This window comes from Equus quagga, chromosome 8 (assembly GCF_021613505.1).
Source record: "Equus quagga isolate Etosha38 chromosome 8, UCLA_HA_Equagga_1.0, whole genome shotgun sequence".
Lineage (NCBI taxonomy): Eukaryota > Metazoa > Chordata > Mammalia > Perissodactyla > Equidae > Equus > Equus quagga.
Window position 1 is genome coordinate 7803820 of NC_060274.1, and position 15287 is coordinate 7819106.

Below are 15287 nucleotides of genomic sequence, written 5' to 3' on the forward strand. Positions count from 1 at the left end.
GAAAGCCAGTCAGGGCCTGGCCCGCTGCCCCCTCTCTCTGACCACCTCTCCCACCTGCTCCCCGAGCTCCAGCCACTCCGGCCGCCTTGTCATGCTTCCAGGATCCAAACATCGTCCTCAGGCCACTGCACTTGCTACTCCCTGTTTGCAACACTCCCCAGACATCTGCAAGGCTTGCTTCACTCTCTGCCCAGATGTCACCTTCTCAGCCAGGCCCTTACCTGATTTCCAGCTGTCAAATAGCAGTCCCCCAGCATCCGATGCATCTCACCTGCTGGATGTTTTTGTAGAGCGGGAATCTCTACCTGGAATGTTGTATATTTACTTGTCATTGTTTATTGTCTCTTTTCCCTCCATTAGAATGTATGCTCCCTGAGGTCAGAGTCACTGCTGTATTCCCAGTGCCCGGAACGGTGCCTGCCATATACAGGCACACGCTACATAACGATGTTTCCACCAACAGTGGTCCCAAAAGATTGGCTCCATACAGCCTAGGAGTGTGGTAGGCTATACCATCTAGGTTCCTGTAAGTACACTCGATGATGTTCGCACAATGACGAAACCGCCTAACGACACATTTTTCAGAACTTATCCCCGTTATTAAGTGACGCATGACTGTAATAAGCAAATATTCATTGCGTAAATAAATTAAGCCTATAAATGGCAAAAGGAACACTCACTTGGAGTGTCTACCTTGTTGCATAGGCGAGTCATTTGGAACCTGGCACTGAGAGCGACTGTAGCTGCCACATCGATTTCACAGGGTTCCCTCGAGGCAATGATACACGTGCAAGACTCTGAAACATCAAAGGCACTGACAAGTGCAAAATGCTAGAAATAGAGTCGACGGAAGGAAGCGTTTGCTTTACCCTGGGCAAGGGGAGAGAATCTGTTCCTTCACTCAACCTCTGTTCTGAAGAGCAGTACGGTTGCATAGCTTTGGTGCCGTGCACTGCTCCAGTCTGTCCCCTCTGGGGGTTGTGGTGAGGGAAGGGCCTCCAGTGGGAAATTGGCTTGTTTGTTTCCTTTCTTGGAAGCCCTAAGTCATGGGGGCAGCTGAGGCAATCTCCAGGATGGCTTCAAAGAGTGACCTAGAGCTTAGGAATATTCTATTTATGCCATAATCATTGAGGTGGGCTAGACACTTTATCCACATTCTCTCTAATCCTTACAACAATGGCAGGTCTCATTATGCACGTTTTCCTGATGCAAACACTGAGCCCGAACGCTCTGGCTAAGCCCCAAGTCTGTGCTTCTGCTGTCTTCTAGGCCTCCCTAACTTTAGGCCTCATCATCATTACTCTCCATGTCATAAAGAATATCCTTGTTAGCAAGTTACCAACAATTTTTAAAATGTACACATTGATAGACTTGGCCCTTACTGTACAGGCTTAAACTATATAGAAAATAAAAATTTGACTTCATTTAAATTACATGTGAAATACACCCAGTTTACTCACTCATTCATTCATTCCATAAATATTTCATTCATTCAACAAATATTTAAAGCCCCTACTATGTGCTGGCCCCATGCTGGGCACTGGAGCTACAGCAGCTAATAAAACTGGAAAAAGCTGTGCCTTCGTTAAGCTGACGTTCTCTTGATGGGAACAAGAAGCATAACAAATAAGCAAGTACAGTGTCTGTCAGAAGGTGGTGACTGCCCGAAACTGAGCAAGGAAGGAGGATGAGGGGTGCAGAGTGGGGCTGAAAATTGTGGTTTTAAATCAAGTGGTCATGGTCAGCCTCACTGAGCCGGTGAGGAGCAGAGAAAAGTCTTGGAGGAGTGCAGGGGGGCCGCCGTGTGGTCTCTGGGAAGAGGTCCCTGGTGGAGGGAAAAGTCAGCACAGAGACCCTGAGAGGGGAGCCGCCTGGTGTGTGCGACTGTGGGGGTTTAGGATTCTCCCTGGAGAGAAATGGGGAGGTGTTGGAGTGTTCTGAATAGAGGAGTTAAGCTTTAAGACATATTGACATTTTAAAAGGATCGCTCTGGCTGCTGTGTGGGGACGAGGGTGGAACTAAGGGGCCAGCTAGGAGATCACAACAATAGTCCAGATGAGACAGAAGATGCCTTGGATCAGGGTCAAGGTGGGGAGAAGCAGCTATTCTGATGTCATAAAATATGGGACTAGTAAGTAGGTTAGTTAGGAGACTGTCCTATAAAGTAGGCTTTTCACCTTAAAAAGGAACATGACCAATTCCTTTAACTAAGCATCTTGCCTAGCATGTTTCGATTCACAGAAACTTAATCCACGCACGTCACTTCAGCGCACCTTGCTACGTCAGCAAGGTAAACCCACAGCTGTCTTAAGAAGGTTATTATCGATTAGTGTAAAACCAATGGGTTTCTCAAGCTTATTTAAAACCTAGCAAGAGTAACTCGTACTTTCTTTTCTAGTTAAATTTTCAACAGTGAAATATCCCTGGGAAGTCACAATAAATGGAATGATGGAAAAATATGTCAAAGGTTCCTGCCAGAGTTACACACGCATCCATGTTGAATGTCTCAAAAGTTCAAGGAATTTGCCTTCAAAGTTTTTTGGACAAAGACGCCTCTGAGCTCACATTCTTTTCTATGGAGTATAATGATGCTTTGCAAGCGGAGGAAGCATTTAGAAGGAGAATCAATGCAGGGTTTCTTAGGGACAGAGAGACATCGGCGACAAATGAGTTTGTGGCACACATGGGGCTGCTTTGGGGCACACGCCAGCACACCAGGAACATTGATGTCTCATTGAACTTCTTCTTCTTCTTTTTTTCTTTTTTTTGAGGAAGATTAGCCCTGAGCTAACATCTGCCGCCAATCCTCCTCTTTTTGCTGAGAAAGACTGGCCCTGAGCTAACATCCATGCCCATCTTCCTCTACTTTATATGTGGGACGCCTGCCACAGCATGGTGTGCCAAGTGGTGCCATGTCCGCACTGGAGATCCAAACCGGCGAACCCTGGGACGCCGAGAAGCGAAACTGCGAACTTAACCACTGCACCACCGGGCCAGCCCCTTACTTCTTAGCCTGATAACTGTTGGAACCATAAGACCTTAGGACAACAGCGATGCCACACGGAAACATGTAACAAACATCACTCGAGCTGATTTCTCTTTGGTTTAGTAAGTCCATATACATCCCAAAAGTTGGAAAGTTTAAAGGTAAGTATAGTCAGAGTCTGGGTTCTCTGTTCTCCTGAGTTTTTTTCTGCTCAATAAAGTATTTAATGTATTATTACTATTTTTCTCTGTTTGGTCAGTCCTATAAAATGTCTTCCTTTCTTGTAAACCATCAGGATTGGGCAGGACCCCAGCAATCATACCCATCCATATGCCTAACCACGTATACTCATGGTATACTCATGAAGAAAGGACACCCAGGAGGGCGCTAAGTTGCTTGCCCAATATCACAGATCTGACAAGGGGCAGGGCTGGGACCGGAACCCGGGTTCACCAGTGTCCACAGCTCCAGTCTCTTTATTAAATAACTTCAGCAGGGCTGTCATTAAAAAAAAGAAGAGACTGTAGAAAACTAACCGAAAAGGTATGGCTGACTCTCAGTTATGATCTGAAAACTGAACTCATTCCTTTTGTACATAGTCACTGATGCCTACTATGGGCCAGGCAGCCTGCTAACTGTGGGAATGGATAACGAATGAAGAAGGCAAACACAATCCCTGGTCCAAGGCGCTCACAGTCTGCTGAGGAAATAGACAATTAAGTAAGCAATTAAAATGAAGCGCAATGATGCTCGTGGAGGGGAAGCTTGCTGCACTAGGGGAGCGGGAAAGATGGATTTAAATAGCATGTGTGTGTACTCGTGTACGTGCGTGTGTGTTGGGGTGGCAGGTGTAGAGGAAGCCGCACCCATAATCTGCCCTCCAGAGACCCCTCTTTGTTCTCCATCTTGCCATCCACCCAGTCACCTGAGCTGGAGCGCTAGGAGTGCCCCTTGACTTCTCTTGCTCCTTCCCGGCTCACGTCCAGTCAGTCACCACGTTCTGGTGATGTGATGCTTACAATTCTTGAGGCTGTCTCCCAGCTCCATTCCTAACACCATCTAGTCCCTCTCTCCCCCGGTGACTCGAAGAATCTCATAACTCTTCTCCCAGGGCTCAGTCTTGCTCTCTTCAATTTGTCCTCTGTAAATTGATCTGCATAAAATGCAACTCTGACCCTCTGACTCCCCTGCTTAAAATCTTCAATGGCTCCCCACTGGCTGAGGACAAAGTCCAAGCTTATTAAGATGGCCCCAAAGCCTTCAGGGGTCAGCCCTGCCTACTGTGCCAACTTCCTCCCTTGCCTCGTTCTCTCTCTCACTTTACGTGCCAACAACACCAAACTGCTTATCCTTCCTCGGAGTGCGTCATACTCTTTGTTGCATCCTTGTTGTCATGCACGAGGGCCTGTCTCCGCCGTTACTACCACCCCACCCACACATGCCCTTTCCCCCACTTCGGTTGGGGACATGCTGATACTCATCCTCTTTGATTCAATTCAGGCATCCTCCCTTAGGAAGCCTTCCTTGCTGCCCTGTCCTGTGGAGTTACGAATGCTTCTCTGTGTTCACAGTACCGTGGGCACATCCTGAAGGTTACGTATTCCACGCTGCATTATAATCATTTGTCTGTGGCTTGGTTTCCCTCCCTAGCTTCTGACCTCCTGGAAGACAAGGATTACCTCTCTTATCCTTGCATGCCTAGCACCTAGCATAGTCCTGATACAAAACAGACATCAATACATGTTTGTTTAATGAAAGAATGATCTTTGTAGATATTACATGTCAGTAATTCTCAGCCCAATAATTGAAAGTGATATTACTATATGTGGAAGTTAAATAATGGCGTTCTGATTTCCCAAAAGTGGAATAGTTGATTTAAGCTTCCTGAAAGTTACTGGCTTTGGCTGGACAGATAACAATCATACCAAAAGTTGTCCATATTTTCAAAATACAATGGTTCCCCCTGTTTCATGACTAAAGAGATATAAAATCAATATACACTCTGGTGAATTATTTTAAGTGCTACAAAATATCACCGTGCTCGCCCTGAGTCATAGCCTAACTTGTTTCTAGAATAGTCTGAGGTAAACAAACTGGTAAGAGACTAGCACCTGGGCAGGGTTCTGTGAATGACACACTGCCTGGTGATGTCACCATTCCAAACAGCAGATTATCAAAACAACACACATTTACCTTCAAATAATCTCACTGTGTGCTCCTTTCTCGGAGCAGGTTTGCTATCTTCAAAATTAGTTACTATTTTGTAAACACTGCTGGGAAATTTAAGGAGGTTTCTGGAAGGGGAGAAACCCCAGGCAGTGTTCAGATAGAAAGGAGAGGCCAACCAGATTTTAAAATGACTACCAAAGAGAGCAAACTGCCTATAGATAATCTACAAAGTTTATAAATGAAAATTGTACATCTCTAACCACGTGTAAGGTGAACTTCTAATTACAAACTATACGATCACAATGAAGAAGTTTGTGAAGACTTTTTTTGGGGGGCAGGGCGGGGAGCAAGCATTTTGTCATGAAAACTACCAGCCAGTTTCCACAAATGCAAACACCTATACCACTTCTCTTAATATAGCACACATGCCCCAGTGTTAGCACCGTAAATGTCTGGAGGATTTTTATACTATACTCCAGTTGTGTTTATTTGTAATATGGGTGTGGAGTAAAATATGGCATCGCAACACATTATATACTTTCATGCCAGCCTTTCCTTTTGGCCCAGAGCTATTTCTACTTTCCTTCTTAACCTCAAATTTAAAAAGTGTATCTTGTCAAATTGTGATAAATTGTTACCTGAAGGGCAAAGAACTTGCTAACTAGAAGAAACTTCTGTCTCCTCTGAGGACATCCTTTATGTAACACATTGAATCTACTCTTTGTACTTGTACAACCTTGAAAAAAAAGGGAGGGAGCTCACCAAAACAGTTGGATTATTCCCAAGAAGGCTCAAACATATTTTTAAAAACATTTGTAAATGAAATATTGCTCTTAGCTAAAAAAAAAAAAAAAGAAAAAAAAGAAACAGTATAGTTTGGGGCAGAACTCATCTAAAAATAGGTCTTGTGAAAAAGAATTCTGCACATAACACTAAGGCTGTGTCTTTGTGTGTTAGTGTACATTTGCTCACACGTGCCTGTGTGTTGTACTGCCTGGTTGGAAAACGATAACTTTGGTTCAAAAAAAATACAAGATTAAAAAAGAGGCCTTTGGTGGAGTTCTTCAATAAAAATTAAAGTCTAAATATTGGTTGACATGCTTTCAAGAAAGTGTGTACATAGTAAATAATGATTTTGTTTCATAAGTGCAAAACTTTAAAAAGTATTCAAAATATAATCGAGCAAACTGACCTTTAATATCTAGAATAAAAGCATTTTCAAAAGTTTTGTGCAGGCCGGCCTGGTGGTGCAGCGGTTAAGTTCGCACGTTCCGCTTCTGTGGCCTGGGGTTCACTGGTTCAGATCCCGGGTGCGGACATGGCACCGCTTGGCAAGCCATGCTGTGGTAGGCATCCCACATATAAAATAGAGGAAGATGGGCACAGATGTTAGCGCAGGGCCAGTCTTCCTCAGCAAAAAGAGGAGGATTGGCGGCAGATGTTAGCTCAGGGCTAATCTTCCTCAAAAAAAAAAAAAACAGCTTTGTGGAATCTCAGTATGTGCTCTCTTTTAATTTTTGATGATTTTGTGCTCTGTTGAATCTAACTCTAGATTTCTAGATGATCTCTCACTGTTTTGTGTACACCTGCCTAGGGTTTTATTTTGTGGTGAGATGGTCTTTTTGTTTCAGGGAAAGGAGGAAAAAGTAAGGTAAGTATACATGTTGTAGTGGTGGTATGAGATGAGGAGGTGAAGGGAGATTTTCAGTCTAATTTTAGCTGTAATGAGCTTACAGGTTAGTTACTTTGGCTAGAATCATCAAATTACAAAAATAAATATTTTACGTGATTTTGTTAGTATTTTTCTTTCAAATGAAATACAAAAATAGCTAAGGGGCAAAACATGATCCATGGGGGGCTTATGGACATGCCACTGTAGGTATGATGACACTGCAATCTGAAACTTTACTTAGATGCCTAACAAAAAGAATAGGCTATGATCACCCATAAATGTGCCTTTCCAAGTTAGTTAATCTATATCTGTGAATCAACATTCTTCTCAAAATTAAGACATCCCTTAATGATAATGTAACTGACCAGAAGACCACCATCAAAAGCGACTGTAAAAGATCTCCTGATTTAACTATTGTTTTCACAGTCTGGCAAACAAACAAAAACAAAACTGTACTTATTTATTCTATAACAACTAGGCAATAACTATTCAACTCATTAAGACAAAAACTGGGAATCATCTGGATGTCTAGATTCCTAAGAACAAATAGGGTCAATGAACCTTTGAGGTAGTTTTAATATGTGATATTGAGTCCTCTCTCTTTTTAACTAGGAAAAAAATTGGTGATGCAAGGGGCAGTGGTTTCATTAAAGACATGAACAAAAAATAAAAATATTCTGTTATTTGATCTATAACATTCATGGATTAGCAATACTGATAAATTGTTTCACCTTCCCCCTGGATATAGGCATGTTGACACAGTTACAAGTAATCTTTGTAGGTTTGTACAAGGTGAGACATGGTTTGAACCTAGACTAGTCAAATTCTTTTGCTTTGGGAAAGGCATTTGTGAGAAATCTGACAGATTACACAGAGTTTTAATAGTTGCTCAAATGCACACTTAAGGTCAAAGAAAATTCTGATATTCAAAACATACTTACAGTTATATTGACCCAAACAGGCAGAGCGCTCAATAGCAAACAGTTTATGGCAGTAATGTCTCAAATCTCTTTAATCAAAGGTATATAAACCATTCTCCAGTGGCATTTTCTATATCTTCAGAGAACTCGCTGGCCTCAGTCTTCTTATCGAAATGGGGAAGGTCAATTTATTGTCGATGGTATTTTAAAGTCTCTTTTTATTTATTACCAAAACCTTCCCTTTAATAACACAGGGAAAAAGAAAATGTGTCCAAATAGAGGTAGTAAAAATCAAAATGTACAAAGAAACAGGAGCCTCTGTTGAGCACACATTAAAAGAAAATCTTGACAGAATGACTGTCAAAATCCCACATGGATAAGTAGTCCAGCGAAGATAAAAGCCGTGTAAATATCTGAATAAGAAATCGAAGTGAGGAGCAGCTCGAGGTGTTTTGATAAACGAGGATAAACAGACAAGAAGGGAGTTCTAGCGGAGTCAGAACAAAGCAATCACTCAGAAATCATTTTAAAGCAAATAAAAGGGAAGATGTTGTAAAGAAGAAATAGGAAAAGGAAAAATAAACTGCTATAATTTGTTATACTTTCTAATTCCAATGGAAATTTTCTTAAGCTGTGCTGTAGAGAAGAGGCATTTTAGAAGGCAAACTGAAGATGAGGTGGAAGCCGAGGGAAATAAATTGCAATAGACAATTACAAAAAGGATTTAGGAAGGATGAGGTGACCTCTGCGTCAACTCCTCAGAATTCCTCTTTTAAATGGTTAAGGGCAGAGTGATGGTTACTATGTGCAATGAGACAAATAATTAGAAACAGATCCAAATCAAAGAACAAATAAACAGGCACAGGTAGACGAAAGTTGAGGTGTACACCTAAGAGCTGAACAGACCGTGTTTAGGTTGATTTCCCTTGTTAATTTCAAGACCCGGTTATAAAGCAGTTAACTAAATGGCTGCATGGCATCTAATTTAGACGCTATAATTTCATGGCTTTTCAATAGAATTGTTTCCAAAAATCCTGGTACCCTGAACCCAAAGTACCCTGATTCCTTCAGTCATGTGACCCATTGCTCGACCACTAGAGTGCAACCATCACACAGAACTCTCCTCCCAGCTTGCCTCATACCCACAAAACCAATGCCCCCCAAATCTGTTCCTTAAGGAGCTTTGGTGGAGAGTTCCCATTCCTCTTGGGGTGAGCAGCACAGATGTCAATATAGAGAGGTCTATCTCGGGGCCCTCCCCTGTCTAAGGATAAACCTCCATCTCCTGCCTTGGGAGGGAGTGGAATGCCAGGAATTCTGTGGGAAGCGGTGGATGGAGGAAGGACTAACCATTTTCTCCATAGACTTTCAACTAGACCCTTCTTGTTCCTCGGTCATCCCTGGCTGTATCGAGTCTGGAGCTTCTCCAGAACTCCTGGGCTCCGTCTTCTTCTGCATCCCCATCTTGTGGGCATTCTCCATCCTGTAACATCAGCTATCACTTCCTTCTTGTTTCGGCCTTGGGGAAACCACCATCTCTCCCACCAGTGGCTCCCCTCTCACCCTCATCCTTGTGAAATGAAGCTTTTGATATCTTTACTACCCTTTTGGTGGGCCCCTCTTGTGGGTGGTGGGGGGCTGGCAATGGAGAAATCTGAATTCTTGCTCACTGATGATAGGAATATAAAATGGTTCAGCTGCCATGGAACACAGTTGGGCAGGTCCTCAAAGTATTAAATATAAAATTACCATCTGACTCAGCAATTCCACTCTTAGGTATATACCCCCAAAGAACTGACAACAGGTACTCAAACAAATGTTGTACACAAATGTTCACAGTGGCACTCTTACAATAGCCAAAAGGTGGAAACAACCCAAATGCTCACCAATGAATAAATGAATAAACAAACTGTGGTATGTGCACACAATGGAATATTACTTAGCCATAAAAAGGAATGAAGTACTGATACATGCTATAACATGGCTGGCCCTGGAAAACATTAGTGCTAAGTGGTTACTAAAGGCCAGGGATGAGGAAAAAGGAGAGTAACTGATAAATGGGTATAGGATTTCATTTTGAGATGATAATGAATTGTCCACCTTAAGATGGTTAATCTTGTTGTGTGAATTTCACCTCAAAAAAAAAATGGATTCCATGTATCTTTTCTAAGGAAGATACTGGAGGACTTGCTCCCACAAAACGAGGAAGTAATAAATTTAAAAAGAGGAAGATGTGGGATCCAAGAAACGGGGGATGAAATAATGAAGAGGCAAAGGGATGTACTGGATGACAGCAGATGGAGTTCACACGACAGTTGTACAGCCGGCCTGACGGGGCGCACCCAGTCCAGGCTGGAGCAGGATAGAAGGTGCCAGAAGAAATATCTCTAAGATGAGGAAATAGCTAGATTACCTAATGGATTCGGATATGTACAGAAAATATTTGCAAAACTGGTAGAGAATTTGGGGTAGAATTAGTGAAAATACATTAAAAGTTTACAAAAAAAGACAACTGTTAGTTCTAGGGAGAAATGTAAGAGTATACTACATGACTCAGTTATAAACTGCATTTTTATGGCCATTAAAAACATGAACATTGGACATTTATATAAGTAATATTACAATATAATTTTATAATTATATTGGGAATGTATGGGAAAAGGACGTGTGTGTGTGTGTGTGTGTGTGTGTGTGTGTGTGTGTGGTGTGATGTTGACAGGTGCATTCAAGAGAGCCAAATCCTATATTCCAGAACAGGAAATCAATAGATAGCAATTAAAACTGAAAAAACTCAAGAAGTACCAGGATCGGAATGTTATTTAGAGATCTAAAGGTAAATGCCAATAGAATCAGTTTAAGGAGATCAAAGCAGTTGCCTTTGGGAAGAGGAAATGCAGGCGCTTCGCAGAACTTTCTGACTTGCTAAACTACGCACACACATAAAATTGATTTTGAAAAACTAAATTATATTAAAAGAATTTTTTAAATGCCAAAACAGGTTTGGATGGGTACACACTAAGTCATGACAGCATTGTGGGGCTCAAGTTAGGGAGGAAACGAGACGAGGGCCCAGGGACTGGGGTGGAGAATAAAGAGGATTTCATCTTTTATTTTTAAGGATCATGTTAAAATAATGAAAGGTTCACAATTGTCAATTCCAGGTTGTAGGAAAGTTGGCAAATTACTTCGGTATTTGTTCAATCTGTACACTTTTCCATATAATTAACGTTTCTTAAATTAACATAACATAAAGGACTATATAATCAGCTCCACTGTGAGGATGTGGGGAGCTGGCTTCAGGGCAGTTTACAGACAGGACAGCTGAGTTACTAGTTTAAAATGAATAGTCTTTTGGAAAATGACTATTTATAGAAATAGGGCATCCTGATCAAGAGACGCATAATAATGGACCCACAGGGCTCTGTCTTAGTTCTCTGGACCACCTCTGGAGGATAGGGTCTTCTCTAAGGTTTCACCTTTTCACAGGATATTGATGGAGTTCTGGGGACGCCTGCAGCACTGGGCGATGCCTGCTCTGAGATGGGAAGATCTGGGGACAAGGGAGCTGCCTGCAGATACTGGGAGGATAGTCATCTAGAAGAGAGAGGGAGGGAGCGACGACTGGTCCAGCACCAGCGACCACTATCACTGAAAACATCTATTGATCACCTTCTACGAGTAGGGCGCTGTGACGGCATTAAATGTCCACTTTCTTCAATCCAGTTTTGGACTCTTGTTTTCTACTTGTGTAGGAAAGATAGACAACAACAACCAGTAACCTATTCAAAAGAGCAACGTCCAAGGTATGACACCCAGGGAATTCAGTCTGCCTTCTGCACTTATCAGCACTTGAATAGACTATCACGATGGCTGATAACAACAATTTAATACTTGACCAACAGCACAGATTACTTTCGATGTTTTGTGTGTTTATGTAACCACAAAAAACATGCACTGTTTTTGTTCTTGCTGCTTATCTCACAGATCTATATAATCTACTATTTTACCTTAAAAAGGGTCGTAGTGATGAGAGTAAAAGTACAAACTCACTACAATGTATAATATACCTTTTCCATACAAAGATATCTATCTACTTACACACACATACACATGTATATCCTATGGGTCAAGTTACTTGATGCAGTAGAATCTTTAGAAATTGGAATGCTTTTCAGGTATTAAGCATATTAATTAGCTCAAGAGGAACAATTTTACTTATTATATTAATTTATTGAAGCTTAAACTTCAGAATAGCAGAGGATAAATATTAAACTGATCTAAATAAAAAGGTTTCTCCTTTATTCCTTCTTCTGTAAATAAGGGGAAAGAGATTTAAAGAGAAATTAGGAATTCCCTACCCCCATATAACTATGAATTCTGAAAAATCTCGTAATTCTGAAAATCATGAAAAGACCATCTCGTCTGAGTTCTACATAACATGAAGCAGACAGAGCACATGAACCCATATTTAAGGGTGTATTACTCCCTTTTTACCTGGGGTCAATATCCCCGATGGTAAGCCACTGCTTGCCTTTTAAATCAGATTTAATAAACAAAAATCGTTTTGTATAGCTTTCTAGGAACACAGCTATCACATAAAACAAGGTAATTCTGTAGAAGGAAGATGACAAAGTCACACTGGGCATGTTAAGGAGGCAGAACTGACTATATGGGCTTTTCCGGTGTCTGAGTTTCTCCGGCCAAAAATACAGGTATTGACTTCCTGATCGTGTCTTCCGAACCCAGCCTATCCCACATGCTTTCTTCTAAAAGGTGTCAAAACAAGGACAAGCAAAACCCCTGCCTCCAAAACATGTGTCCTCGCCAGCTTCTAGATCCAAGGTTCAGTGTTCAGAACATCACGCCTATGCATCAACACACGTGGGAAGTGAAAATCCCCCTCACTCACTGAAAATTCACAGATTCGATCCACCCTATTGCGGGCAGACCCTGAGCCAGCTGTTGGACGGAGTGGAGGCCTGCTGAGGACCCGCGGGCCGTGCCAGAGAAAACCCCAGGCCAGCTGCCAGCGCAGGCTTCCCCTACCTTTCCTTCCGGTCTGCGCATCCTTCCCCCGGGAGGACCCTGGCTCCCACCGCCCGGGCACTGGCCGCGAGGTCGCTGCCGCCGCCCGGTGACTTTGCCGGAATGCAGGCAGCTGCCGCCTTGGCGAGCATCTCGTTTTCCAGAGCAGCTTCCGCCTCCCTATCACAAGCGTAAATTGTCCACAGGCATTGGCCACGTGCCCGCACCCGCTCCCATCCCCGCCTTTGAATTCTTCTCTCCCTTTCAGCCCCGCCCCACCTGGCTCCTTCACCCCAGAGCCTGCAGCCTCAGAAGGGAATTAACGCATCTGCTGGCGAAGTCACTGAGGATAAAACCTGCGACAGGTTTGGGGACCTGGGCACTCTTACCCGGGAGGCGCGGGCGCTCAGCCTCCGCTGCCGGAAAGGGTGGGGTCTGCTGCCCCCTGCCGGCCCTCGTCGGTGGACGCGCTGCGATGTGTTCCAGAAGGTAGAGAGCGCTTCAAAGGCACGGTGGAGAAGAAAGGTTGTTTGCGCTTCTGTGAGTTGGAGTTAAGTCTTAAATGCGTCAGAGCTCTTGCCTTGAGGCGCTGGGATGGCCCGAGGGGAGGTGGTGTCAGTGCTCTGCCTCCGGAAACTCTGAGCTTTTGCAAGAAGCCAACTTTCCAAATGAAGCAGGTAACACAATCCACTTGATTTCCTGTGGCTTACCTGTCTCTCCAAAGGAGCAAGCCTCTGCAAAACTAGGCTTACAAACAAGTTTTTTTAGGAGAAGAAGTTGTTGGATGTGCTGATTCCTTGCTTGCTAGTTGTTGACTGCATGCAAAGCTGATGCCCTTACAGGTGTTTGTGGATATGAACAATCAATAGGGAAAGAGACCCAAAAAGGAACATTTCAGTGCATTGAACAGGTTTTAACTTGAGCTCCAATGCACCCTCTGCTGGTTTGGGGGCATAAAATGGAAATACAACGCGCCGTACGTGTCCTCCTGAAATTTACCTTCTGCTTAGTGATGTTTATCCTGCAGACAGAAACCCACAGAACTCTGCACCATTAAGTGGCAAGCTCGATACAAGAAGTTGAAATGTGTAAACCAAGGCAGACAGTCCCTGGGCAGTGGCCCCAGGCTGAGCATCCCTCTCAGTGCTGGTCCAGGCAGCACACTTCAGGCCCTTCTCTCTGGTTTGGACTCTGCTCTTCCACCAGTCCTGGCCCTGCCTCATTGCTGGGGCTTCCATCGAGGGTGATCCATTGCTAGGATCCATTGCTAGGAGCACCTTCCGTTGCTCGAGTGAGCATCAAATTCTGCAAATGCTATAGGTGCGCAATAGATGCTTATTCTCGGTGCTGCGGTTGATGACTGTGCGATGCCAGAAAGCTGGAGGGCTTCTGCAGTGACAAGGCACAGGGCTGAGAGGCACCGCTTTTGGCATGTGATGCCCTGTCAATCTGTGCCCGTGCAGCCTCACAAACTGTGTGACACTGGGCCCGTCACCGAACCTCTCTTCATTTCTTTATCAGTAAATTCGAATGATGATAACAGTACCTCCCTCTTAAGGTCGGGATGAAGAGGAAATGAAATAATGTATGTAAAGTGCTTAGAATAGGGCCTGGTATGCAGCCAGGAGTCAATCAAGTGTAACTAGTATTATTGTTCTTGCTGCTGTTCCTTCTTCCCAGATGTAAATTGCAATGGGGTGGTCAAAAGCAGTCACGTGAGATCCAGATGTTTGGATGGGAACCTGGCTCTGGCAGTTTCACTGGCATAACTTTGGGCAGGGACGAGGTGCTGGAAGCCAAATAATTGGCCTGTCCACTGGGATAGGGCACCCATGAAAACAGGATCAATCCAGGGGGCAATTCATCCTCCTGAGGGGCCGGACGGGCTGCCAGGCTCTAGAGTTCAGGCTGCGTCTTTGGGGAGCCGGCCCCTGGTGTTCCTCTCTGTTCTCTTTGTGGGTCTCCTCGTGGACTGGTTCAAAACTTCTCTGTTTCCTTCATCTCCTTCCTCAACCTGCACCCCTTGTGCTGAAGATAAACACAGCTACTTTGGGGAGGAAATAGATTCCTGAAGGAAATTCTCTCAGTTTCCTGCCTTGGGAAAAAACTCCTGGTCACTGGATCAGGATTCTCCTTCCTCTCGCGCTGGGCTCCCATCCTCCTCTCGGATCTCGCAGTCGGTGCCTCCTTCTCCCGTCTTCTCATCAGCCACTGGTGCTCTCCTATTAGCTCTGAGATGTGGCCTTCACCCCACAGCTCCCGTCAGCTCCTGTTCTGTCTTCCCTCTCGCCTTCATCATGGCCGCGTTTCCCGAAAGAGCTATCTGGACGTGTTGCTTCCATTTTATCTCCCCCGACTCATCATCTGTGGCCCGGCTTCTCCCACTGCTCTGCTGACCCCTCATGGCTCAGGTCCGTGAACACTTTTCAGTCTTTCTCTTTGTCAAGGCACATTTTGGTTGAGTAGGAACCGGAGCTCAGACAGTGCTGATGAGTGGAGTCGGAGTGGCCCCAAT

The 15287-nt window shown here is 43.9% G+C and overlaps 2 protein-coding genes across 3 annotated transcripts in view; one reads left to right on the forward strand and one right to left on the reverse strand.

Annotated features, from left to right (window-relative positions):
* The window catches only part of MAP3K4 (mitogen-activated protein kinase kinase kinase 4), a 138976-nt gene extending 126037 nt beyond the window's left edge, over positions 1 to 12939 (reverse strand). Inside the window, exon 1 of the mRNA XM_046670631.1 lies at positions 12794 to 12939. Within this exon, the coding sequence (XP_046526587.1) occupies positions 12794 to 12924 (131 nt within the window). The 5' untranslated portion in view covers positions 12925 to 12939. The remainder of the gene's footprint in view (positions 1 to 12793) is intronic.
* Positions 12940 to 13319: 380 nt separating this feature from the next.
* Positions 13320 to 15287, forward strand: part of LOC124244195 (plasminogen-like) — a 56286-nt gene continuing 54318 nt past the window's right edge. For both annotated transcript variants that reach the window (XM_046670637.1, XM_046670638.1), the window contains exon 1: positions 13320 to 13449. In XM_046670637.1, coding sequence (XP_046526593.1) covers positions 13335 to 13449 — 115 coding nt within the window. In that variant the 5' untranslated portion in view covers positions 13320 to 13334. The remainder of the gene's footprint in view (positions 13450 to 15287) is intronic.